Raw genomic sequence first — 26,308 nt, 5'->3', positions numbered from 1 at the left:
GTGGGCTGCCCCCTGGTTATCTTCAGGAGTCCAGCTCTCCTGGGGATACGTCAGCGGTGGCCTGGCCCGTACACGTCCAGGACAGGAAGCCCTGAACCAGGTGGGCAGTGAAAGCGGCAGTCGGGCGACTCCCGGCCCGGCAGACCCCGGACCTCCAGCCGCGCCAGCGCCCCGGGATTCTGGCGCAAGGCCGGTTGCCCGGGAGTCGCCATGGCAACGGACGCCGGGTTCTGGATTTCGCAGGCGGCGCACAGCCTAGCGGCCACCTCCGCGGCTCCCATGGAGGTCTATGGCGACTGGGCGCCAGAAACCGAGGAGTGCTGGAGGATTATCAAGAATCTCGAGTCCACTCTTGAACAGTTCCGGCTCAGTCCCAGGTGACCGGCGCGACCTGCAGTGCCGGGGCCCGCGCCCCTGCCGGCGCTCCACCCCTCCCGGGTTCTCTAGCTCCAAGCCTCAAGGCAGCTGTTTTGATATCTAAATAATACTACCGTGTACCAAGCACGGACTCTGGGGCCAGACTGCCTGGGCTCAAATCCTCATGACACTCTAAGGGCCCAAGACTTGGACGAGTTAGTCAACTTCTCTGTGCCTCCTTATCTCTTCAGGAAAACAGCCAAGATGGTGATGCCCAGCGCCTCCTTCACAGTTCATAGCGAACATTCAATGAGTCAGTCGAAGATCGACATACAAGTAGGGTACATAGTACCGTGGAAGTGTTTGCCAATATAGCTATCTTGTTCTTGATCCTTTTGAACAGTTTTTTCGTCTTATAATCCTTTGCCCTCCTCTGTCCCAGTTTTATTTGGATAATGTAGACCTGATGCTTGGGGTGGGGGAATGGGGAGGGAAGTATTTTTCTTTCTAAAAAACCTTTTGAAATCCCGTAAATGGCCCTCACTAGGTTAACTGCTCTAGGTGCCCTAAGACAGGGAGCTTCGTGGTGCCAGGTGGGCTGGCTGAGACACCAACCCTGCAACTGGCGTCTCCCTAGGGTAGGATGAAGGGCCCAGAGCCCCGTGGTGGGGACTGACGCAGTGAGATGGCGCTGCCAGCCCAGCTGCCCCCGCTGAACTGTATTGTGTGTGCCTTTGTGAAAAGGGATGGGGGTGCACTCAGAACCCGGTTGACTGGTGGTGTGAAAGCACATATTGGCGGTAGCGGATGGTGGGCACGGTGTTGAACTGCTCTAGTTGTTGACTAAGAGAGATGAGTTCCTACCCTGGATTCCTTGGTGTTCCGGGTGGGGAGCTTCTCCAGCAAAATGCACTGGCTGTGCTCAGCAGCCAAACTGACAGTGCCTGGGGCTCAGTCAGTGCCTGTCTGAATGAAGGAGCCGCGGACGCCCCTGTGAGTTTCTCCTCATCCGCAGGACCCAGGCCGGTGTTGGTGCTCTGGTATCTGGTGTGCGTGGGAGAAGCTGCAGTCTTGTGGTGAGGAGCTGCAGTCTTGTGGTGAGGAGAGAATCAGACACTGGGGAGGCACCAGTCAACAAACCGACAGAAGCCTGTCCTTTCTGAAGTTTACATCCTAGGCAGGAAACCAGCGATAAATAAGCCGACTCAGTAATAAAGTCAGTTAAGTGGTGGTGAGTGCTAAGGAGGAAACAGAGCAGAAGAAATAACGTGTGGAGTGGGGAAGGGGGTTGTAATTTTATTTTTTTCGTCATACCAAGTGGAGTGTGGGGATCTGCCAAGGATGGAACCCAGCCTCATGCATTGGAAGTGCTGAGTCTTAACCTCAGGACCACCAGGTAAGTCTCACAGGGTTATAATTTTAGATTCTGTGGTCAAGAAAGACTTCTTGGAAAAGACTTTGGGGAGAAGAACTGTAGACTTGAGGGGGCACCTTTCTGCTCTATCAGGGAGCAAGTGTTCCAGGCAGAGGACAAGAAGTAAAAGAAAGTGGGCATAGGTGTCACAGGACCAGCAATGAGGCTGGTGTGGCTGCAGAAGAGTGATGGGGAGAGCAGCGGTGATGAATGAGCTCAGAGGGAAGGGGATGGATCGTGCTCATGGTGTGGAACCTAGATCATTGTAAGGACTGCAGCACTGACCTTGAATGAGGTGGTCAGATGTGGTTTCCCAACACCCCCAAGCAATTCTCTTTGATTCTCAGCGGACAGTGATTGGGTGTGTCTTGTAGTTTGCTTATTTATTTATTTTACTTAAAGTATGGTTGCTGTACAATATTATGTATCATAAGTCACAGGTGAACAATAGAGTTATTCCTAATTTTTAAAGGTTATACTCCGTTTCTAGTTATTATAAAATTTTGGTTATATTCCCCCATGTTGTACAGTATATCCTTGTAGCTTAGTTCAGTCCAGTCGCTAGGTCGTGTCCAACACTTTGTGACCCCATGAGTTGCAGCACACCAGGCTTCCCTGTCCATCACTAACTCCCAAAGCTTGCTCAAATTCATGTCCATCGAGTTGGTGATGCCATCCAACCATCTCATCCTCTGTTGTCCTTTCTCCTCCCATCTTCAGTCTTTCCCAGCATCGGGGTTTTTTCCAGTGAGTCAGTCCTTCGCATCAGGTGGCCAAGGTACTGGAGTTTCAGCTTCAGCATTAGTCCTTCCAATGAACATCCAGGACTGATCTCCTTTAAGATAGACTGGTTGGATCTCCTTGCAGTCCAAGGGACTCTCAAGAGTCTTCTCCAACACCATAGTTCAAAAGCATCAATTCTTCAGTGCTCAGCTTTCTTTATAGTACAACTCTCACATCCATACATGACCACTGGAAAAACCATAGCTTTGACTAGAGGGATCTTTGTTGGTAAAGTAATGTCTTTGCTTTTTAATATGCTGTCTAGGTTGGTCAGAGCTTTTCTTCCAAGGAGCAAGCATCTTTTAGTTTCATGGCTGCAGTCACCATCTGCAGTGATTTTGGAGCCCCCCCGAAAGAAACTCTCTCACTGTTTCCATTATTTCCCTATCTATTTGCCATGAAGTGATGGGACCGGATAGTTTGTATTATACTGCTTAATCCCCTACCCCTATCTTGCCCCTCCCTCTTTCCCTCTCCCCACTGGTAAACCTAGTCTTTTCTTGTGTCCTGCAGTTTAACTGGAGATGGTGTCAGATTCACAGGTTAAGGGCTCAGCCCCACAAGACTGTCCCTGTCCTCCCTCTTGAGAGGCTAATTGCAAGTCCAGGTTGTCACCTGTGCTTTTGACAACCAGGGCTAACTCAGAGATTCCTCGAGTTCAGTTAATTTGCTAGAGTGGCTCATAGAACTCAAGAAACCAGTTGACATACTTGGCTACTGGTTTATTACAAAGACTATTAAAGGACATGAATGAGCAGCCAGAGAAAGAGATACATAGGATGAGGTCTAGAAGGGGGATTCTGTCCCTGTGGAATTTGGGGTGCACCACATGAATTCATTCTTGTTTACCAACCTGGAAGTTCTCTAAACCCTATAATTCAGGGATTTTTACAAACTCTTCATTACACAGGCAAAATTGACCAAATCATCGACTTTTTGTGATTGATTCTACCTCCAGCCCTCTCTGGAAGTAAGGTTGGGGGAAGGTGGGATTGGAAGTTCTAACCCTCTCCTTCTGGTTGGTTTCCCCTGGCAACCACCTCCATCCTTAGGGACTTTTCAAAAGTCACTTCATTAACACAAAATCAGGTGTGGTTGAAAGGGGCTTCTCATGAATAGCCAAAGACATCCAGTTCACCTTTTCCCCCTATTTCAGAAACTGAGGACAGCAGACCAAATATTACAATAAAAGATTCTTTCATTGTGCTTGTCGCTTAGGAAATTCCAAGGGTTTGGGCTGCTGTGAGGCAAGAAGCATGGATGAAGACCAATATATGTATATTGTATATATATACATATAGGGCTTCCCAGGAGGTGCAGTTGGTAAAGAATCCACTGAGGAAGATTCTCTGGAGTAAGAAATGCCAACTGACTCCAGTATTCTTGCCTCGAAAATTCCATGAACAGAGGAGCCTGGCAGGCTACAGTCCATAGGGTTGCAAAGAGTCAGACACGGCTGAGCAACTGAGCATGCACATATCTATATCTATAAATTATAAAACACACTGCAGAGATGGGAAGACAGGAGGGGAATGGAGCAGAGGAATCACATTATCTGGTTTATCTTTCAACCAAATTATTCTGGCTATTGTTTTGATATTAGACTCTAGTGAGGGGAAACAATGGAAACAGTGAGAGACTTTGTTTTCTTGGGCTCCCAAATCACTGCAGATGGTGACTGCACCCATGAAATTTAAAGATGCTTGCTTCTTGGAAGAAAAGCTATGACCACCCTAGACAGCATATTAAAAAGCCGAGACATTACTTTGCCAACAAAGGTCCATCTAGTCAAAGCTATGGTTTTTCCAGTGGTCATGTATGGATGTGAGAGTTATACTATAAAGAAAGCTGAGCACTGAAGAATTGATGCTTTTAAACTGTGGTGTTGGAGGAGACTCTTGAGAGTCCCTTGGACTGCAAGGAGACCCAACCAGTCCATCCTAAAGCAAATCAGTCCTGAATACTCATTGGAAGGACTGATGCTGAAGCTGAAACGCCAATACTTTGGCCACCTGACGCAAAGAACTGACTCATTGGAAAAGACCCTGATGCTGGGAAAGATTGAAGGTGGGAGAAGGGTACACAGAGGATGAGATGGTTGGATGGCATCACCGACTCGATGGACATGAGTTTGAGCAAGCTCCAGGGTGGGTGTGCTGCAGCCCATGGGGTGGCCAAGTCAGACACAACTGAGTGAGGACAGGGGCAGAAAGAGGAAAACCAGTTAGGGGACTATGACAATAAGCCTCGTGGAAAATGACTGTGATGGTAGCAGTAGTTGGAGATCTGATAGGCACAGAGTGCGTAAGATTCGATTTTTTGAACTGACTAACTGGAAGGATGGAAGTGCCATGAGCTGGGATGAAGAAGATTGAGATGAATAGCTTTGTGGGGAATATCATAAGCTTACTTTTTTTTCCCCCCCCTAATTTAGCTGCACCAGGGCTTAGTTGTGGCATGCAGGATCTATTTCCCTGACCAGGGCTTGAACCTGTATCCCCTGCATTGGGAACTCAGAATATTAACCGTTGGACCACAAGGGAAGTCCCTCAGAAGCTTACTTTTGGACATAATATCTTGGAAGTAACTCTTAGTCATCCATCTAGGCTTTTTGGTTGTATGCGTCCTTAGGGCAAGAACAATAGTTTACCCTGTATTCTTCTCAATTCTTGGTAAAGACACCTAAAAAGTTTAACATGCATATCTCATGTGTACGTAGGAGTTACCTAGGAAAAATGACTAAAACTCTAAGATGGCCCAAACCACCACCTTGAATACCATCTTCAGCTAAAGACAAAAGATGTTGAGTGGAGGGAAGCCAGTTATGGGAGGTTACCAAGAAGAGCAGTAAGGATAAGTTTTGTTATGCAAATTTGAATAGGTGCCTTCTCCATTAGTAAGATTCTCTTGTGAATTAGAATCATCTTCCTGGTAGGAGAGGAAGACACTTATAAGTGGAGATTTCCTTTATATTTCCTTTATAAATGTAAATTTCTCTTACAAACAGATAACTTCTACTCTGCTTCCAGGGTTTCTCCTGTGTCTGCAGTTTCTCAAAACAATTGACTCGAAACCATCCTTATGCTAAAGCATCATATTTAGGGGTGCTATATTCTGCTACCCTTCAAGCCTAAGGTTCAGAAGAGAGGTCCAGCCAGGTTGGATATACCAGTGTGGGAGTAATTGGCACACAAATGCATCTAGAAATGGGAGACTTGGTGAGATCACCCAGGAAATGACTGAAAAGAAGTGTGTGAACCTTGGGACACCTCAAACTTATATGTTCTTTCAAGAGAAAAAAAAGTGGAAGCAAGAGTGCTCTGTTGTTTGTTTGTTTCTTTCCTTATTTGAAATTGAGCAAGCATGTCCCTAGTGGTCCTGTGGTTAAGACTGAGCTTCCCGTGCAGCGGGTGCAGGTTCAATCCCTGATCGAGGAACTAAGATCCTACATACCTAATAGTGTGGCTGAAAATAAATAAAAAATTTAAACCGAGCAATACACCATTGTGAAAATTTAGTGCACTTAATGCCACTTTCTTTGACTAATTCATTAATGAGCATTTGTTAAGATAGACTATTCTAGGATTTAGTGAGAAGTGTCACTGCCTTCTGTTAATAAATATTCATGGATCTGTTTTCTGTAATAAGACAACATGTTAATTTTGTATCTCATTTATTTAAAAAAAGAACCTGTAATTGCTATTTTTCCGAGACTGTATTTTATGCATAACAACCAAGCTATTATTCAGAAATCAGATTGCTGAGGCTATAAATAAGGACTGTGTAGGAACCACTTAGCTAGTTTGTTGTGATGTGGGTTTCCATTCTAGGCAGAGGGGTTGTCATCTAAAATTAGAGACATTTGGAATTTAAGGGGAAGCTGAAGAATGAACTTTCATGTTTCACTTGGATTCTGAATGAGTCAGAACTTTCTGAATCAGTCATTCAGAAGGTTAGGACCAGTTAGGGATAGTAGAGCATAGACCTGTTCTCACAAGGGATGGAGGATAAGACTCTCACTTCAGGCTTATGATTTTTTCTTTTCGGCTGCACTGTATAGCTTGTGGTATCTTAGTTGCCCAACCAGGGATCGAACCAGCACCCTTGGCCATGAGAATGTAGAGTCCTAACCCCTGAACCACCAGGGAATTTACAGGCTTGTGAAATTTAGATGAATTACTTACAATCTTTGAGCCTCAGCTTCCATATCCTCAAAACAAAGAAAGGTAGATAATCTGAAAAGAGATTGTGTGTATTAAGACAGATGCCTTGACTAAGCGCAGGGGACAAGTTAAGCACTCAGTTGTTAAAAAACAAAATTTAACTGAGTAGATTTGAAGATCTGGTTGGCTTTGTTAGGTGGTTCATGAATTGGACAGCATCCCATCCAGCAATTATAAGGGTGCTTCAAGGGGGCTGTACAAAATGAGAGGTTTTTATAAGGGAAAGGGTGGGACAAGGGAGATGTTAGCATAAAGGAAAAAAGCAAGAAGAAAAAAAAGCATTGTTTTTAGGCCAGCACTTACCCTTGCAGGGCAAAGGGCAAGGCAGGGGTTTTATCATGCAGATTGTCTCTTCTTCCTCTGGGGGCAGAGTGGAGAGGGCCCACACGACAGATGATCTTCTTGGTGCTGGCTAATTAAGGTTAACATTTCTGGGGAAAGTTGAAACCGAAATTTAGTCAGGTATTATGTCTGGATTTGGTATCATGCGCTTTAGAATAAGTAATGCCATTTTGAGCCTGTGGTTTTCTGTTTCACACAATAAATAGGCACTAATTTTATTTTTAACACCTGGAGGAGGTATCTATGAAATTCTTCAAACTGGTTTTATTTTATTTTATTTTATTTTCAGTTACACCTAATGTGATACTCGCATTTATTTTATTTTATTTTATTTTTTCTTTTTCTTTTTTATTTCTTTTCTTTTATTTTTTTTAATTTTAAAATCTTTAATTCTTACATGCGTTCCCAAACATGAACCCCCCCTCCCACCTCCCTCCCCATAACATCTCAGTGGGTCATCCCCATGCACCAACCCCAAGCATGCTGTATCCTGCGTCAGACATGGACTGGCGATTCAATTCTTACATGATAGTATACATGATAGAATGCCATTCTCCAAAATCATCCCACCCTCTCCCTCTCCCTCTGAGTCCAAAAGTCCGTTATACACAGCTGTGTCTTTTTTCCTGTCTTGCATACAGGGTCGTCATTGCCATCTTTCTAGATTCCATATATATGTGTTAGTATACTGTATTGGTGTTTTTCTTTCTGGCTTACTTCACTCTGTATAATCGGCTCCAGTTTCATCCATCTGATGGCTAACAAACACATGAAAAGATGCTCAACATCACTCATTATCAGAGAAATGCAAATCAAAACCACAATGAGGTACCACTTCACACCAGTCAGAATGGCAGCGATCCAAAAATCTGCAAGCAATAAATGCTGGAGAGGGTGTGGAGAAAAGGGAACCCTCCTACACTGTTGGTGGGAATGCAAACTAGTACAGCCACTATGGAGAACAGTGTGGAGATTCCTTAAGAAATTGCAAATAGAACTACCTTATGACGCAGCAATCCCACTGCTGGGCATACACACCAAGGAAACCAGAATTGAAAGAGACACATGTACCCCAATGTTCATCACAGCACTGTTTATAATAGCCAGGACATGGAAACAACCTAGATGTCCATCAGCAGATTAATGGATAAGAAAGCTGTGGTACATATACACAATGGAGTATTACTCAGCCGTTAAAAAGAATTCAAACTGGTTTTAGAATATCAGACTGTATTACTGTAATATGATGGAACCAGAGAGAATAACTGAAAACATTATTCTAAGTTTCTAAATCATATCCTAAAGATACATGTATTGGGGGTGATTTTTTTTTGCACTTCTATTCTTTTTCCAGCTTTGAGATATAACTGACATGTAACATTGTATATTTATCATAAAACCTGCTCACATTCATAACTTACCACCTACCCTAGATCTTTAGCTTAAAATGGGAAGAAAGGAAAGAACCTACATGGTCAAGCTTATTGAAAGATGAAGCTGAATAATAAATAGAAGCTGCTTGGTGCTAGGGAGGGGGAGGAATTGCATTTCTCAGCTGAAAGGATGAATCACGGAGGTCTGTTAAGTGGGAGGCATTGCAGAAATAAACAGTTTTAAGTTTAGGTGGTGTTTGTATTTATCCTATTGATGCAGCACTCTGGGTTCAAACAGGAGATAGAAACCTCACCAGTGTTTGAACAAGGAACAAATATTTCTTGTTTCTTTAATGTTGTTATTTATTTGTTTTTGGCTGTGCTGGGTCTTGGGTGCTTTGCGCTGCTTTGTCTAGTTGCGGTTGGCGGGGGCCACTCTTTGGTGAGAGCCATCGGCTTTTCATTGCAGTGGCTTCTCTTGTTGTGGAGCGCGGGGTCTAGGCATGCAGGCCCAGTAGCTGTGGCTCCCAGACTCTAAAGCACAGGCTCAGCAGTCGTGGCACATGAGCTTAGTTGCTCTGCCGCATGTGGAATCTTCTCGGGCCAGGGATCGAACCCATGTCCCCTGTGCCACCAGGGAAGTCCTGTTTCTTGTTTCTAATTAAATATTAACAAGGATTTTTAGTTCAATTTATAAAACCCTCTAAGCAGCATTGCAATAGCAAATGTAGCTGTGACCCCGAGGGCAGAAGAAGAGTAAATGCGGACAGAGCTAAGAATTTAAAAGGTCCCCCACTCCCACCAAACGCGGAGATTAAGACCTCCTGGGAGAGGATGTGGCTGGTGGTAGAGACACTTGCCAGAGGGTGCTGGCCAGAGCTGGTCCGTGGGCATGACTTGTTGTGTGGCCATGGTGAACTTGGTGAAAGATACAGACAGGCCAAGGTTTTTTATGTAGCTGGGAAATCCAAATAGTCATTCCTGAAGGTTCTGAGCCCTCAAAAGTCCTGCCTTTTCAGGGAAGTTGGTTGCATTTTTTCATTAATCTTTCCTATTGAATGTGGAAATGCTCAGAGTTACTCCAGAGAATCGCCTAAGTTCCAGACGTAGTCCTTGACTCCACTGTGTGCCAACAACCTGCTTTCCTGATGATCAAAATTAATCACTTCAACCAGTAGTGTGCCCCCTTTCTCTGCCTTTGGTTTAGTGGTGTAAGGATCGCACGGTGGTCAGGCGCCAGTTCAATTCACTCTCATCTATTTCAGTAGAACCATTGTTGTGCTTCCCAGTACAAGCAATCTCCCTTTGGGAACTAAGACCTCCAAGCCAGTAGGTCATAAAGTTTCTGGGAAAGGAAGCAATGATTTCAGGGGTGGGTTATTAGGTATAATAGTGAGAGGCGCCTCTTGCATTTTTACCAAGATTCTTGGACCTACAGCTGTGGGAAAGATGGTCCCATGTGCTGAGTGAAGGAGAAGAAGAATATCTCTCCCACCATTTCTGCATTCTTGGCTGAGCCCCCCCTGCCCCCATAATAAAAGAGAGATTAACTGGAGAAAAAAATAACAAGTTTAATAACATCTATTACTCCTGTGTACAAGGGAGATACCCAGGAAAATGGAGTAACTCCTTGAAATGGTTCAAACCACTACCTTAAATAGAATCTCTACCTAAAGACAAAAACAGATGTTGGGAGCCAGTTATGGAAAGTTCCAGAAAAAGCACAGTAAACAGGGGGATTGTTGTAATGCTGGTTTAAGCTCATGCTTTCTCCATTGATAAGAGTTTCTAGAAATTTATGCCTAAAATACTGACAGTTCTTACTGAGTGGAATTGGCAGAATCTGAGCTTGCTTGAAGGTTGCATCTAACTTTTAAAAAATAGTTTACTTTGAAATAGTTTCAAATATACAGAAAAGTTGTCAGAACAGAACTAAGAACTCTTCACCTAGATTCAGTTCCCAACATTTTCCCATGTTTGTTTTCTCTCTTCTTCCTCCTCACCCCCGCCTCTATACACACACACACACACACACACACACACACACACACACACACACACTCACACTCACCCAGACATTCATTATCATCAGTCTTTTTAGAACCTTCTGAGAGCCTGTTACAGACATGTTTCCCATTAAGTGTGAATTTCCTAAGCATTCAAGTGTGTTTTTCCTAAAATGGATACTTTTTCCTGCATGACCAGCACACACTCTCAAATCAGCGGATCCACACTGCATGGCCCTATCGCAGCCTCCTTTCAAGCTGGGCCAAGTGTACCAGCAATGACTTTTTTTCCCTTTCTGATCCAGGATCCTATCTAGCAGTGTGCATTGTCTTTAGCCATCCTGTCGCCTCAGACGCGTCCGACAGGAAGAGTTCCTCAGCCTCTCCCCACTGTTCATGTCCTTGACACTTTTTTTAAAAAAGTACAGACCTTCTGTAGCATGACCAGCGCTACCTGGGTCCATCTTCTGTTTCCTTACAACCAGACTCAGGCCATGCGTTCTTGGTAGGAGTGCCGCAGAAGTGAAGCTGCGTATTCTCAGGGCATCAGCTGAGCCAGGGGAGGTCATTCAGTCTATTCCCTCATTGGTGCTTTAACCTTGACCTTGCTGGGTTGGTGTCTCCCAGGTCTGCCATAAATTCACCATTCTTCTCTTTGTAATAAATTACTATTTTGTGTGTAGGGAGTGTGTGTGTGTGGTAAGTTGCTTCAGTTGTGTCCAACTCTTAGTGACCCTGTGGACTGTAGACCGCCACACTCCTCTGTCCATGGGATTCTCCAGGCAAGAGTACTGGAGTGGGCTGTCATGCCCTCTTCCAGGGGATATTCTGGACCCAGAGATCGAACCCGTGTCTCCAACACTGGCAGGCAGGTTCTTTACCATTAGCACCACCTGTAGGGCCTAAGTATTGCAAAATTTCCTTTTCCTCCCCTGCCTCCAACTTTATTGAGATATAACTGACGCAGAACACTGTAAGTTTGAGGTGTACAGTGTGATGATTTGGCACATTTTTATATTGTAAATAATTATCACAATAAGGTTAGTTGAAACGTTCATCATCTCCCATAGTTACTTTTGTGTGTATGAAAACATTTCAAATTGACTCTGTTAGCAACTTTCAAGTGTACAATACAGTATTATTAACTGTAATCATCATGCTGTACATATATCCCAGTGCTCATTCATCTTATAACTGAAAGTTTTTACCCTCTGGCTAATATCCCCCCATTTCCTTTACCCTCAGCCTGTGGCAACTGTCTCTGTACTCTCTGTTTCTATGAGTTTGACTTTTTTAGATTCCACATATAAATGCAATCAAACAGTTGTCTTTCTCAGTCTGCCTAATTTCACTTATGTAATGGCCTCAAGGTTCATCTGTGTTATTGCAAATAACAGGAATTCATTTTCTTTTTTCATGACTTTTCGCTGTGCACACATATGCACACACTACATTTTCTATTTTTTGATGTTTATTTTTTATTTATCTGTCTGTTTGGTTGCACCAGGACTTAGCTGAGGCTTGCGGGATCTTCAATCTTCATTGAGGCCTGAGGGATCTGTAGTTGAGGCATATGAGATCTTTCAGTTGTGGCATGTGGGAATCTAGTTCCCTGATCAGGGATTGAACCCTGGCCCCCTGCACTGGGAGCGTGGAGTCTTACCCACTGGACCACCAGGGAAGTCGACTACCTTTTCCTTATTCATTCATCTGTCAGTGGACCCCTGGCTATTGTGAATAACATCGCAGTGAACGTGAGAGTGCAGGTAGCTCCTCGGGATAGTGGTTTTGTTTCCTTTGGATATATACTCAGAAGTGAGTCTGTTGGATTATATAGTAGTGTTGTTCAATTTTTCAACAAAATTTCCTTTTCCTAAGCAAACTTCCGCTGACGAGCAGCAGCCTTTCAGCTAAGCTTAACCCTAGCTGCCATTGATGGCTTGCACCCTGCTCCATCACCTCTGTACTGGCTGCCCACTGGTGGTTCTCTATTTTCACCATGCTTTTCTATGTTTACTAGAGCGTCTCATTCTCATTTGGACTGCTAGATTCCTGTTTTATTCAATAGACTGTAATCTGATACTTTCATCATTTATTTTGATGCTCAAATTGTCCCAGATATGGCCAGTGGGAATCTCTTCAGTCTAGTTTCTGTCTCTATCATTTTTTTTTTCACTCTTTCCCAACTTCTTGGAATAACAAGATGTTCCAGGCTCATTTTATCTTTTTGTTCTCCCAGCTTTGAAACCAGCCATTTTCCCAAGAAGCCCTGGTTCCTTTTAACGCAGAATGGTATTTAAAAATCAGCATCTGTGTTTCTGGTGTGTTCATTGCTCCTGGGGTGTCATCGCTTCTAGGTTCTCACACTGGACAGAACTAGAAACAAATGTCCATCAGTATGTGCACGCGTACGTATGCACATATTTGTACCTATCACTATTAATCTATGCACATAATTATAAAAACCCTGCCTTCATACCCAAACTTCCAGTTCTGTTACATTGTCTCAGGGCATATCCTATTCTACTTCTTTTTTATGTTTGTAAATTTCATTTCTGGAACTGGAGAACTTGACTTCTGTCATCTTCAGTACATTTACATATTTGTTCAATTCATTCAGTCTCCCAGCCATGTTGCTTTGTTTTGTTTTTGCTCCCACCATTAGGCATCCAGGATCTTAGTTTCCCAACCAGAGACGGAGGCTACTCCCCTTGCATTGGAAGCCCAGGGTTTCAACCACTGGACCGCCAGGGAAGTGCCTGTGTCCATGTTTTTAAAAGTGCATCATCTGCGCACTGGCTTTGCCCTCTGGCTGACCCCCTTGTGGTCACCAGACAACTGTGCCAGTTCCTGGCCTCATTTCCATATGTGGCAGTGTCCAGAGTCACAGACGGGACCTCTCCCCTGGTGCTCCTGTGTAAAAAGCTTTACATGCCCCCGACAAGCCTTTTCTCCTATCACGCTCCTCAGAACCGAGTCCCACTCCCACTCCTAAAATACCTGCCCAGAAGATTGGGATCACTGCAGTGGGCTGAGACCACACAAGTGTTGCCCTTGATACTGGGAATTTTCTCACCCTTCCCTGAGTTCTGTAGGAGATGTCTGAGGCTCTGCCAGCAGTAAAAAGAGGGAGATTGCCGTGGGGTACCCCCCATCACGGTCTGCTCCACCTGGTCAGCAGACAAGGGAGGGTAGATACATGGATGCTCTCTCTACAGAGGCTGCACTGAAAAGCCTGGGAATGTTCCTTAGGTGTTCATGGTTCTCTTTTTTTAGCTGACATTTTAGAAACCAATGCTTGTGGTAAGTTTGGTCAAATTGACAAAGGACATCTAGAAACTTGGCCTTCTTGTTATGGTTTGAGATGTCCATTATTAAAAGTCTGTAGGAGGATTTTACAAAATACTTCTTTTCGCTTTGATTTGGCGGGGGGTAACTGAGTTTAAAACCAAATATAATAGAGTGGTGTGATTATCTTAAAGAAGTAGTTCTCAAATTTTTGTTTTGTTTTGTTTCGGGATCTCTTTACAGTCTTAAAAATTATTGAGGCCCTCAAAGATCTTTAGTTTATGTTTTACTTATTCATAGTTGCCATATTAGAAATTTTAAAGGAGAAACATTTAAAATAATGATAAACCAATTCTGTATAAGTAATCTATTTTAAAGAAAATTGAGCTCTTTTCAAGACAGAATCTTTAATGAGAATAGTATCGTTTACATTTTTGCAAATCTTTTCGATGCCTGGCTTAATGGAAAATAGCTGAATTCTCCTCTCTGCTTCTGCATTCATCGGTCATCCAGGCACATAACCTGTAGCTTCTGGAACTCCACTGAACACTTGGGAGAGAATGATAGGAGAAAAGATAAATCCAATCGTAATAATATTATGAAAATAATTTTGACCTGTGGATTACTTGAGTGTTCTGAAAACTCCAGGAGTTCTCAGACCACATTTTCAGAACCTCTACCTAAAAGGAATTTTGCTTGCTATGCCCACGCATGATTTACAATGACCTCAAGCAGCAGCATACATAAAACAGTGGATGAGAGTTTAAAAGGAGGCTCATATATTGGTCATGTCTCAGAAAATGGAAGTCAGATCAGTGTAGCAATGTGAGATAGTTCAGAGAATCTGAAAATCCAACAGAGACCTAGGGAAAACCCCAAATCATGAGTAGATAATTAAGTGGTTTTCTCATTTCACCAATCCTTTGAATCTTTAAAATATGATTTACACAAAATATGTGTATATATATATCACTGCTGCTGCTGCTAAGTCGCTTCAGTCGTGTCTGACTCTGTGCGACCCCATAGACGGCAGCCCACCAGGCTCTCCCGTCCCTGGGATTCTCCAGGCAAGAACACTGGCGTGGGTTGCCCTTTCCTTCTCCAATGCATGAAAGTGAAAAGTGAAAGTGAAGTCGCTCAGTCATGTCTGACTCTTAGCAACCCCATGGACTGCAGCCTACCAGGCTCCTCCACCCATGGGATTTTCCAGGCAAGAGTACTGGAGTGGGGTGCCGTTGCCTTCTCTGAATATATATCACTAAATATACTTTTAAGGTAATATCTATTATATAAAGCACATTTAATCTCCCCCCTCTTTTATTTTTCAGATTTACCATTTCAGATGATTTGAAGGTTGGCTTTTTCAGCACAGACCATGCCACTCAAACAGATTCCAGTGAGATTCTGCCATTGAAAGAGTTGAGCTTAGCTACACAAAATCTAGTGCAGGTAAATCCGGATTTATTTAGAAACTCCTGAGATAATTTGTATTATTTGCCTTCATGTTTCTTTCCTTGACAAAAGTGGAATGATTAACATTTTAAAAATATTAGCATCTTCGATAAACTGAGGTGGGTAACAGTTGTATGTGTGTTTTAATTAATAGTATAAACAACTACTTCAGGGCATGGCTACCCACTCCAGTGTTCTTGTCTGGAGAATCCCATGGACAGAGGGGCCTAGCAGGCTACAGTCCATTGGGTCACAAAGAGTCGGAGACAACCGAAGTGACTGAGCATGCAGCATACCCACTGCTCCTATGTGGGGCTTCCCAGGTGGCCCTAGTGGTGAAGAACCTGCCTGCCTATGCAGGAGACATAAGAGATGTGTGCTCCATCCCTGGGTTGAGAAGATCCCCTGGAGGAGGAAATGGTAACCCACTCCAGTACTTTTCCCTGGAGAATCCCATGGACAAAGGGGCCTGGCGGGCTACAGTCCCTAGGGGTGCAAAGAGTCGGACACAACTGAAGCCACTTAGCACGCATCCACTACTTCTGTTTGCATCCTGTTTATGTCATATATGTTAACTTTTTTTTTCTTCCTGGACTGCATGGTTTGCAGGGTCTTAGTTCCCCGACCAGAGAGAGATTAAGCCTGGGTTCTGACAGTGGAAGCCAGGGTCCTAACCACTGGGCAACCAGGGAAGTCCTTATGTTAACTTGTTTAGTGAAATGTTTTCTTACTCTCTCTGTAATTCTTTTGCCATCTGTAAACATTTTCTGTTTAGGATACTTTAAAAATTTTATAAAGTATTTTTGGCATATAGAAAAATGTTGAGAATAATATAATGAATAACTGTGTCACCCATTGTCAGGGAGGAAGAAATTTTCCTCTATCCCTCTAAATTCTTCTGGCTAAGCTAAAAATTGAATTGATATGAGACAGATTAACAGAAAATCCAACAAAAACTTAAGTACCATATACATAGGGGAGACCCAGGAAAATTGAGTAAGTTGTCTAAATAACCAAAGGTCTCACCTTTAGGTAAAGACAGAAGAGGATGTTGAGGGTAATGGTATGGGACTTCAAGGAGAGGAAGGCAATTCACATGAAGATGGAAAAGCAAATGTCTGTAAACTAACGTTTGCTGGGCCTGCAGAGACAGTGGGACACAGAGAGAAACTTTAGCACAATTTGCTGGGTTCCTGTCTGTCTACACACCTGTTGTTTGTCAGTTGCCAGGTTGTGTCCAGCTGTTCTTGACCCCATGGACTGCAGCACGCCAGGCTTCCCTGTCCTTCACTGTCTCCCAGAGTTTGCCCAAGTTCATGTCCACTGAATCAGTGATGCCATCCAACCATCTCATCCTCTGCCTGCATACCTAGTTCATGTTATAATACAGGTATCTACGATGCTAACTCCCTTCCTGAAGCAGGTCCTCCATCTCATTCTTTTAGGAAGTTAAGGGAAAGTTTATGGGTTCTTCCTGAGTCTTTGGGTCCTTAAAAATAATCAGCCTAAATAAATACTCTTGCCAAAGAAACAGTTTGTGATGGCACATTTTGCTCCCCTGTACCACCATACACCTTTGTCAAATCTGATGCATATGTCCGTGCTAAGTCGCTTCAGTCATGTCTCATTCTGTGTGATCCCATGTGTGAACAACTCTGTAGCTTGCCAGACTCCTCTGTTTATGGGTTTCTCCAGGTAAGAATACAAGAGTGGGTTGCCATGCCCTCTTCCAAGGGAACTTCCTGACCCAGGGATCAAACCCTCATTTCTTAACGTCTCCTGCATTGGCAGACCAGCGCATTACCACTAGCGCCACCTGGGAAGCCGCAAATCTTGATATTCTATCATATTCCTTTGGGACTTTAAAAAAACTTTTTTTGAAGTGGTGCTTATGTGGTGGTCCAGTGGCTGGAACTCCAAGCTCCCAATGCAGAAGGACCAAGTTCGATCCCTGATCAGGGAACTAGATCCCATGTGCCACAACTAAAGACCCAGTGCAGCCAAATAAGTTTTTTTTTTTTAATAAAATAAGTAAATAAAAAATAAAATAAAATTTTATTGAAGTATAGTTGATTTACAGTGTTGTGTTTTTTTCCTCTATACAGCAAAGCCTTGGTGCTTTTTTTGATTGTAAAGAAACAGAACATTTCATAGACATCAGATATTAACAGTTATTATTAAAAGTACTAACCAATAAAGCAGTGATATAGGGTGGCATACTACTGTAAATAGTATTTTGCTTCTGCTTTTTCACTTAGTAACATAACTTGGAAATCAGTTATATACATTGGTGCCTAAAGAGCTTCTTCATCGATTTTACAAATACATCATACCACAAACTGGCATCATTTATTTAGCTATCCTCTCCTGATGGACATTTTGGTCATTTCAGATCTCTTTATCATGATGAATAATTCTGTACGTACTCACATGCCAGTAAATCTGGGGTGTAAATTCTTAAAAGTGAAACGTCTGAGTCAGAGGATGCATGCATTAGTCATTTTGGAGGATGTTGCCAAATTGCCCTGCATAGAAATTATACCAATTACACTCCCACTTTGGAGGGTGTCTCTTTTCCCACACACTTCCTAATGTGTTGTATTTTTTTTTCTTTTTTACTGCGTTCTGTGGCATGGGGGTTCTTATTTCCCAGACCAGGGATAGAACCAGTGGCCCCTGAAGTGGGAGTGCAAAGTCTTAACCACTGGACCGCCAGGGAAGTCCCAAGGGATAACTTATTCTCTCTGGTGGCTCAGATGGTAAAGAATCTGCCTGCAACATAGGAAACCGGGGTTTTTCGATCCCTGGGTCAGGAAGATTCCCCTGGAGAAGGGAATGGCAACCCACTCCAGTATTCTTGCCTGGAGAATTCCATGGACAGAGGAGCCTGGCGGGTTACAGTCATAGGGTTGCAAAGAGTCAGATGTGACTGAACAGCTAATACTACTATGGGAGGAAACTGCTGGAAGCCTCCTTTCCCTTCCTCCATCAGCATCTGTTAGTTCTGCAGATTAACTGGAGTTCCCCAACGCACACGACTCTGGAGATGCAATCTTAGATTCAGGACAGGCCCCTGACCAGGTGCCCAAGTTTTCTGCCCAGAACCAGGCCAGGTGTTGGAATCTTTACACAGAGTGCCCTTAAGCTCTATAATGACCTATGTTTTTCCACTTTTAGATTACTAAATCCCTACAGGTGGATTTTGGGTTCCTCAAGCAATTGATTCAACTGAAATTTGAGGACCGTCTTAAAGAGGAATCTTACAGACTCTTCGCTTCTCTACGTGACAGAATCATGACCATTGAAAAACATTACCAACAGGTAGAAGTTCTCTCATTTCCTCTGTTTTAAAAGTAATTAATTTTGTGGATTAATTTTGTGTTTAGTTGTGTAGGCACTACAGTTTTTAGCTTGGCAACTTATGAGGGTAATTTAATTTGTATATGTTGTCTCTAATGATAGTTACAGGGCTTCCCTAGTGGCTCAGATGGTTAAGAATCTGCCTGCAATGTGGGAGACCTGGGTTCAGTCCCTGAGTTGGGAAGATCTCCTGGAGAAGGAAATGGTAACCCACTCCAGTATTCTTGCCTGGAGAATCCCTGTGGACAGAGGAGCCTGGCGGGCTACAGCCCATGGGGTCACAAAGAGTCGGACACGACTGAGTGACTAAGCACAGCACGTGATAGTTACATAAACTGTGGCACCTATAACTTTACTATGTGCAGGAACGTTTGTGTGTAGTCTGTGTACAAACTCATTTAAGCCTTGCAACTAACCCGATGAAGTACATACAATTATTATACAGATGAGATCTATATTATACAGATACAAATGAGGAAACCAAGGCACAGAAAGGTTAATTCAGCTGCTCAGTGTCACTGGTTAAGAAACCACTGGGGTTTAGGTTCTAGGTCAGACAGCTTCATGCTTGAGTTCCAGCCTTTAACTATAATTTTATATGATCTTATTTGTGCTTAAATGGCTCTGTAGAAGCCAAAGACATGAAAACTCTGCTGTTATGAGGAATTCCCCAAAATCTTTGATCATGTTAGCATATTTATCTGTCATTTAAAAGGGGCACTAGTGTTGCTTTTCTGCAATAAAACAAAATACTCACGTGTTGTTGGCCCCACCATTTTTTTAAAGTATTTTTAAAAATATGGACCATTTTTAAACTCTCTGTTGAATTTGTTACAATATTGCTTCTGTTTCTTGAGGAGGAGGGGGTTGGCCCCAAGGCATTTGGGATCTTAGCTCTCTGACCAGGGATCGAACTCGCACCCCTTACATTTAAGGTGAAGTCTTAACCACTGGACCGCCAGGGAAGTCTCCAGAGTAACTTTTAATGCATTTCCTCTTTAAGTCCCCCAACAATCCTCAAGTGGAAATCCTGTTATCCCTACCTTACAGATAAGGAAATTTGCTGAAAATGTAATCGTGCTTAAAGTCAGGCAGGTTAAGTTCTTACTTAAAGTCAGAAAGATGGTAAGTTGCACAGTGACATTGAAATCCAGTTCTGTCTGATTCTGAAGCCCACTGATTGTTTACACTCCATGCTGGAAGCAAAATTGATAACAGAATCAAGAGTATTTTTAAAATATTTTCTATCTTTCATTTTTATGCAAAACAGATAGGACTAAATAATTTGATTAATCAGAAAATCTATTTCTGCTTTATTGACTATGCCAAAGCCTTTGACTGTGTGGATCACAATCAACTGTGGAAAATTCTGAAAGAGATGGGAATACCAGACCACCTGACCTGCCTCTTGAGAAACCTATATGCAGGTCAGGAAGCAACAGTTAGAATTGGACATGGAACAACAGACTGGTTCCAAATAGGAAAAGGAGTACGTCAAGGCTGTATATTGTCACCCTGCTTATTTAACCTATATGCAGAGTACATCATGAGAAATGCTGGGCTGGAAGAAGCACAAGCTGGAATCAAGATTGCCGGGAGAACTATCAATCACCTCAGATATGCAGATGACACCACCATCATGGCAGAAAGTGAAGAAGAACTAAAGAGCCTCTTGATGAAAGTGAAAGAGGAGAGTGAAAAAGTTGGCTTAAAGCTCAACATTCAGAAAACGAAGATCATGGCATCTGGTCCCATCACTTCACGGGAAATAGATGAGGAAACAGTGGAAACAGTGTCAGACTTTATTTTGGGGGCTCCAGAATCACTGCAGATGGTGATTGCAGCCATGAAATTAAAAGATGCTTACTCCTTGGAAGGAAAAGTTATGACCAACCTAGATAGTATATTGAAAAGCAGAGACATTACTTTGCCAACAAAGGTTCATCTAGTCAAGGCTATGGTTTCTCCAGTGGTCATGTATGGATGTGAGAGTTGGACTATAAAGAAAGCTGAGCACCTAAGAATTGATGCTTTTGAACTGTGGTGTTGGAGAAGACTCTTGAGAGTCCCTTGGACTGCAAGGAGATCCAACCAGTCCATTCTAAAGGAGATCAGTCCTGGGTGTTCTTTGGAAGGACTGATGCTGAAGCTGAAACTCCAATACTTTGGCCACCTGATGCGAAGAGTTGACTCATTGGAAAGACTCTGATGCTGGGAAGGATTGGGGGCAGAAGGAGAAGGGGACGACAGAGGATGAGATGGCTGGATGGCATCCCGACTCAGTGCACATGAGTTTGGATGGACTCCGGGACTTGGTGATGGACAGGGAGGCTTGGCGTGCTGCGATTCATGGGGTCGCAAAGAGTCAGACACGATGAGCGACTGAACTGAACTGAACTGAACTGAATCAGAATATGACTAGTTTGTGGATTAGTGGCCCTAGATTTCTTTTCATGAGCGTGATTCATTGAAAAAGGACCAGGACCGGAAGAGGATATGGATTCCAAATATACTTCACTATTTTATTTAATTATTTTCTAATTAAATTTTTATTGGATCACTGCAGATGGTGACTGCAGCCATGAAATTAAAAGATGCTTACTCCTTGGAAGAAAAGTTATGACCAACCTAGATAGCATATTCAAAAGTAGAGACATTACATTGCCGACTAAGGTCCGTCTAGTCAAGGCTATGGTTTTTCCTGTGGTCGTATATGGATGTGAGAGTTGGACTGTGAAGAAACCTGAGTGCCGAAGAATTGATGCTTTTGAACTGTGGTGTTGGAGAAGACTCTTGAGAGTCCCTTGGACTGCAAGGAGATCCAACCAGTCCATTCTGAAGGAGATCAGCCCTGGGATTTCTTTGGAAGGAATGATGCTAAAGCTGAAGCTCCAGTACTTTGGCCACCTCATGCGAAGAGTTGACTCATTGGAAAAGAGTCTGATGCTGGGAGGGATTGGGGGCAGGAGGAGAAGGGGATGACAGAGGATGAGATGGCTGGATGGCATCACGGACTCAATGGACGTGAGTCTGAGTGAACTCTGGGAGATGGTGATGGACAGGGAGGCCTGGCGTGCTGCGATTCATGGGGTCGCAAAGAGTTGGACACAACTGAGCGACTGAACTGAACTGAACTGAACTGAACTGAGTTGCTTAACAATACTGTGTTAGTTTCTGCTGTGCAGCAAAGTGAATCAGTTATGTGTGTATACACACACACACACACACACACACACACATATCCCCCTTTTCAGATTTCCTTCCCATTTAGGTCAACACTGAACTTTAAGTAGAGTTTCCTGTGCTATACAGTAGGTTTTCATTAGTGATCTATTTTATATAGAGTAGTATATATATGGGGGCTTCTCAGGTGGCTCAGTAGTAAAGAATCTGCCTACCAATTCAGGAGATGCAGGAAGATGCAGGTTGCATGCCTGGGTCAGAAAGATTCCTCTGGAGTAGGAAATGGTAACCCACTCCAGTCTCCTTGCCTGCAGAATCCCATGGACAGAGGAGCCTGGCAGGCTATAGTCCATGTGGTTGCAAAAGAGTAAGAAAGGACTTAGCATCAAAACAACTACAACAACTAAGACACCAAAAATCTGTGATATGAAGATGAGAGAACATGGTCACATTAACTGTGGTTTTTTATCCATACACACTCTCTATTGCTTTCGTTAAGTGTAAGTGAAAATGGAATGTGTTGTTTTAGGTGGAAGCACAAGGGAGATGATTTTATAGTGAGGTTTCAAGAGAACGTGATGATTTGAATGGTGGATACTTAGTCCCCCCCACCCCCAACCCTCTGCCTCTTGTAGGTGTGATAATTATATTTGGAAATACATTGTGGTACTCTTTGTATTTATTTTTCATTTGCAGAATGAAGAGAGCTTACGAAAATGCTATAATCAGCAGCTGGCTGATGCCATAGGTACTATCAAAGGAATGTACCAGGTGAGTTTTGAGTGCTGTCAAGGGGCGAGAGCAACTTGATATCCTGGGAGTGCCCAGTATGGGGCTCATCGTGGATTGTCAGTCAGCATTTTTTAGCTTTCAAGATCTGAGTCCTTGATCTTCAGGTCACCAGAAAGGGATCAGGTCCTCGACTGTTCATGCTCACTTTAAATTGACCACTTGATGGTGACAGAACTTTCCAGAGACTGGAAACTTCCAGTCAGGTATCTAGCACACCTGGGCAAGTGATGCAGTTTGCTGGGTGAGCATGCAGTTCAGCAGAAGGAGGTCAGGGAGTCTCCAGAGAAAGTTCATCAGGTCTGTAGTAAATCCCAGGGAGCAGTCTCGGATCCTCAGTGGAATAACTTCTCCAATGACGGGGACACTTCTATCTGTCAGAAACTGAGCATCCCTCTCCTACGTGATGGGGAAATTCATTTCCCATTATTGTATTTTCCTCTTAGTGAGGACCTTGAGATTCTTTTAGTCTTTATAACTATCATCTTGTCTTTCATTGCGGTGTATTTCCATAAAGAAACATTGTTGTTTATGTATTTGGCTACATCCGGTCTTATTGCAACATGCAGGATCTGTTGTTGTGGCACACAGATTCTCTAGTTTGGGACTTCTAAGGGGAGGAAGTGGGAGCTTCCCAGGTGACACGGTAGATAGGAATCTGCCTGCCAATGCAGGGAACACAGGTTCCCTGGATCAGGAAGATCCCACATGCCGTGGAGCAAGTAGCCCCTGAGCCACAACTCCTGGAGCCCACGTGCTCCGAAGCCACACACTGCAGCTGTTAAGCCTGCGTGCTGATGTGCTGAAGCCTGAGGGCCCTGGAGCCTGTGCTCTGCAACAGGATAAGCCACTACAATAAGAAACCTGGGCGTTGCGACAGAGTAGTCCCGCTTGCCGCAACTGGAGAAAGCCCGAGAACAGCACTGAAGACCCAGTGCAACCAAAAATAAATAATTTTTTATAAAGGGGGTTGGGGGAGGAAGGAAATGAAGATGGAAAAGCAAATGTTTGGTAAACACATGTTTGCTGGGCCTACCGAGACAATGAGACACAGAGAGGACTCTGATCTCTAGGGCCTGCCAAGTTTCCCCCACCACACCTTGTCTATATTTTTTTTTTACAAAATATGGAAACAGGCCCTTTATCTAAATTCCTTAGGCAGCTAAGGAGAAAGTAACAAGAGAAACTTTCTGAGTTTTCTGTTTCTTAAAAATAATTAGCCCAATTAATCCTCATGTCAAAGGGACACATTTTGGGGATGGCAAATTTTGGTCTGCTACAATTTTCTCCTGCCATTTCTTCATTTATTCATTCATCTCTGCCAACTGCACTGTTGGAGCACTTAGTAAAATGTTAAATAAAAGGGATGACAGCAAGGATCCTTCTTTTCTATTTTTACATCCTTATTTTTATCTAATCTTACAGGGAATGAATATAGCATTTCCACATTACACACAACACTTGCTATAGGAACTTTCAGGCCATTTCTTTTACTATATGACTTGAAAAGATCACAAATGCATTTTAATTTTGTAAAATGTGGGGTTTTATGAATCTATTGAAGGGCCATATGATTTTTTTCCTTAATCTCTTGGTGTGGTAAAATTAATTCCATAATTTTTATTTGAATGTTAAGTCAACCTTTCTTTCTTTGTATAAGCCCAGCTTGATCATGATGTCCTTTAGTTTGTCTCTCAAATTTGTTTCTGAACTTAGTGTGTTTATATTTTGCTTAGGATATTTTAAATCTGTGTTCATCAGTGTGGTGAGCTGTACTTTTCTTTTTTGATGCTGTTCTTATTGGGTTTGGATATCAGGATTATGGTAGCTTCACAAAATGAGTTGCAGGATATTATATGCATCCCTGGCAGCATCTGTGTAAAATTAGAACTATTTCTTCCTTAAATATTTTAAACAGCCAGGAAAGCCACCTGGGCCTAGAGGCGTTGATTGATGGATATATTGACATATTTTGAAGTCCCCATTCAATTTCCTTAACTGATTATGAGACAATTGGGATTCTGTATTCTTTTTGAATCAGATACAGTGAAGTATTATTTGTCTAGGGCATTTGTCTTTCCTTTAAACTTAAAACTTTGTTGGAATAAAGTCTTAATATGTATCTTACTGCTCTCAAATATTTTAATCCCACTAACCCTACTGTATGTTTTTATTAGTATCACCTTATTGTCTGTTTTGATTGAGTTTTTGTGTTTTTTTTTTTGGAGTGGAGAGGGCACTGCTCTCCATTGAGGTGCTCAGGCTCTTCCCTTGTGACTTGCAGGGGATCTAATTGCCCTGTGGCAGATGGAATCTTAGTTTGCCAACCACGCATTGAACCCTGGTCTGCTGCACTGGAAGGCGGATTCTTTACCACTGGATTGCCAGGGAAGTTCCTTGATTAAGTTTTAAAATATCACTTACTATGTTTTTTATGAAACGAGGTCCTATGTTTGGCTTGTTTGGTTACTTTTTAATGGTTCTTGCTCTATACCTTAACTCATCCTGCTATTTCTATGCATATATTTCAATGTATGTGATCGATATATCACATCTTCCATCTTTGAGGGTCTGATAAGTACTGCCCGTCGCTCATGATACGTCCTTTACTTTCGGGTTTCATGGTGTTTGACTGCAAGCTCATATTTCTATGGAAACTCTTTGAGGCCTGAAATAGAAGTGAGTCTCTACAGAGAAGATTCCTGTTTGCTTCTGTGAGACTCCTGTGTCTGTGACCACCTTAACCTAATTTTCAACTTGAGGCACTTTAGACCACTCAGATGTACAAATGTGGGCCACCTCAACTTATAAAGCTCAGAAGAGATTTTCTTCCCTTCTCCATACTTTAAGCCAAGTTTCCAGATAGGAGGTGATTTCACTTTCCCTCAGGTGGGAGGCGGTAGAGGGTTCAAGGTGGTTGCTTCTAATTTGTTCTCACATTGAACAGATCGCGCTTTGGCGTCTCAGCCTTCATGAGGTGGTCTCCTATCGTTGGGAATCCCCATTTGGAAGGGACCTTTGGGATGCCTTTTCTCTGTGTCCTCTAAAGACATGTAAACCAAAGTTTAAATTTTTGCCTGGTTTAGTGATGCCCTGGAGTCCAGGCCACCTTCAGTGTTCCACATACTTCTCTGGATGCCTACATTCGCTTAACTTTGGCCTATTCCTTACTTTGTCAGCGCATAGAAGCATTTTACCTATGGCATCCAGATTTTTTGTTGTTTACAAAGTAAAAGTCAGAATAACATGCTTTTTTAAAACATAATTTTTTTTAAGTTTTTTTTTTTTCTTTTTAGCTTAGTTATTTATTTTTGGCTGTGCTGGGTCTTCCTTATACACTTGGGCTTTCTCTAGTTGCAGGGGACTACTTTCTGCTTTCAGTATGCGGGCTTCTCATTGTGGTGGCGTCTCTTGATCCAGCGCATGCGCTCTAGGGTGCTCAGGTTCAGTAGTTGTGGTGTGCAGGCTTAGTAGTTTTGGCATACGGGCTTAGTTGCCCCTCTACACGTGGAATCTTCCCAGATGAGGGCTGGAACCCAGGTCCCCTACGTTGGCAGGTGGATTCCTATTCACGGCACCACCAATGAAGTCCTAACTTTTTTTGAAACGTTTTTATTTTTTTCCAGATTATTTACTTGTTTATATTTATTAAAGTATAGCTGCTTTACAGTGTTGTGTTAGGGTCTGGTATACAGAAAAGTGACTCAGTTATATATACATGTATATATATGTGCATGC

The 26,308-nt window shown here is 43.0% G+C and overlaps 1 protein-coding gene across 1 annotated transcript in view; it reads left to right on the top strand.

The window, feature by feature from the left end:
• The first annotated feature begins 210 nt into the window (after positions 1-210).
• The window catches only part of C15H10orf67 (chromosome 15 C10orf67 homolog), a 106,710-nt gene continuing 80,612 nt past the window's right edge, over positions 211-26,308 (top strand). Inside the window, exons 1-5 of the mRNA XM_068986751.1 lie at positions 211-377; positions 609-698; positions 15,115-15,235; positions 18,416-18,559; positions 22,478-22,552. Of these exons, the coding sequence (XP_068842852.1) occupies positions 211-377; positions 609-698; positions 15,115-15,235; positions 18,416-18,559; positions 22,478-22,552 (597 nt within the window). The remainder of the gene's footprint in view (positions 378-608; positions 699-15,114; positions 15,236-18,415; positions 18,560-22,477; positions 22,553-26,308) is intronic.

Source organism: Capricornis sumatraensis, chromosome 15 (assembly GCF_032405125.1).
Source record: "Capricornis sumatraensis isolate serow.1 chromosome 15, serow.2, whole genome shotgun sequence".
NCBI classification, from domain to species: domain Eukaryota; kingdom Metazoa; phylum Chordata; class Mammalia; order Artiodactyla; family Bovidae; genus Capricornis; species Capricornis sumatraensis.
This window is presented reverse-complemented; position numbering and strand designations above follow the sequence as displayed.